Source organism: Phaethon lepturus, unplaced genomic scaffold, assembly GCF_000687285.1.
Source record: "Phaethon lepturus isolate BGI_N335 unplaced genomic scaffold, ASM68728v1 scaffold47676, whole genome shotgun sequence".
Classification (NCBI taxonomy): Eukaryota; Metazoa; Chordata; class Aves; order Phaethontiformes; family Phaethontidae; genus Phaethon; species Phaethon lepturus.
In genome coordinates, this window is record NW_010546427.1 from 4,497 (window position 1) to 5,702 (window position 1,206).

The following is a 1,206-nucleotide window of genomic DNA, read 5'->3' on the forward strand; positions in this document are numbered from 1 at the left end:
AGAAATAACCTTAACCCCCTAGCCCCAAGCATATCCCTGCCCCACACAAGTCAAGTAGAAATACCCAGAAGGTGTTTTTTTTTTTCAGTGACTAAACTACTGGAGTCCAGGTCAACTCCTGTAGTCGTCTTTTCAGTTGAGTCCCATAGAATTTTTGGCTTTGTATTGTTGCTGTAAACAAGAGAGAAAGAGTAAGAGAAAGTTTGCTGTTGGAATCCCCATCCTTAAGATTTTTTTTTTTTTGTGAGCTGACTCAACATATTTGAGAGGTAACGAGAAAGCTTATTCAGTCGGTGGGGAGTGGGAAGAGGCATGGGGATCACTGGTCAGTTTTTATCCTTATTCGTTGTTTTGGATATGAGATAGATTTGCTTAATATCAGTTGTCAGTGAAAAGAAAATCTTCAATTTCTCATTCAGGTTTTATTCACGATGCCGTTCTTTTATAGATAACAAAATGTCTTCCATTTACTTTTTAAAGGTAGAGGTTGAAGATGTTGGAAACAGTTTAGATGCTTCTTCATCTGATTTAACCGTAATAAAGGTAAATGGTAACAGATTTCTCTTTACAAACAAAAAGGCACAATATGTGCCATATAAACTGTATGTATGTACAGGTAGTACACAGTGGGTGCATTCTTACTCTGCAAAGAATAGGAACTAATGCCTTTTTAATTTATCATATGGACAAAGGTATATATTTATCATGTTATATGTATATGATGTATATACATCATACTGAGTTTGGGTGGTAGATTGGATTCTTTTTATCTCAGTGCCTTACAGTTTTAATGGAAGTTAAATATAACATATGTATCCCACCTTGACAAGAAAGCTGAAACTGATCCATTCCTGAAATACTGGCCTTGTTTCCAGATCAGTCATGGTAGGTTAATAACAGTTGTAGCTCCAGGTGAAGCTGGTATTTCTAATGATCCTGTTCTCATAAAGCAGACTTGGTAAAGTAGTAGACTTTAGTGAAGGCTAACACAAAGATAAGCTTTGCTCTATGCTTCTTACATTTGTTGATTTATTTACCCATGTGAATGTGTACTGTGTGTTCAACAGGTGTCTGAATTTGAGAAATACTGAAGTTTTTACACATTTAGCAAAACTTGAAGACGTTATAAAGCAATGTTAAACCTTTCTTGTGAGAAATTTACGTAAAATTAAGTGTTTTCAAAGCTGAAATTATAGTAACTCTTTC

The 1,206-nt window shown here is 35.1% G+C and overlaps 1 protein-coding gene across 1 annotated transcript in view; it reads left to right on the forward strand.

Annotated features, from left to right (window-relative positions):
* LOC104622489 (scaffold attachment factor B1-like) overlaps positions 1 to 1,206 on the forward strand; it is a gene marked incomplete at its 3' end in the record, with an annotated part of 5,436 nt that overhangs the window by 4,070 nt on the left and 160 nt on the right. The window contains exon 5 of the mRNA XM_010289290.1: positions 481 to 543. Within this exon, the coding sequence (XP_010287592.1) occupies positions 481 to 543 (63 nt within the window). The remainder of the gene's footprint in view (positions 1 to 480; positions 544 to 1,206) is intronic.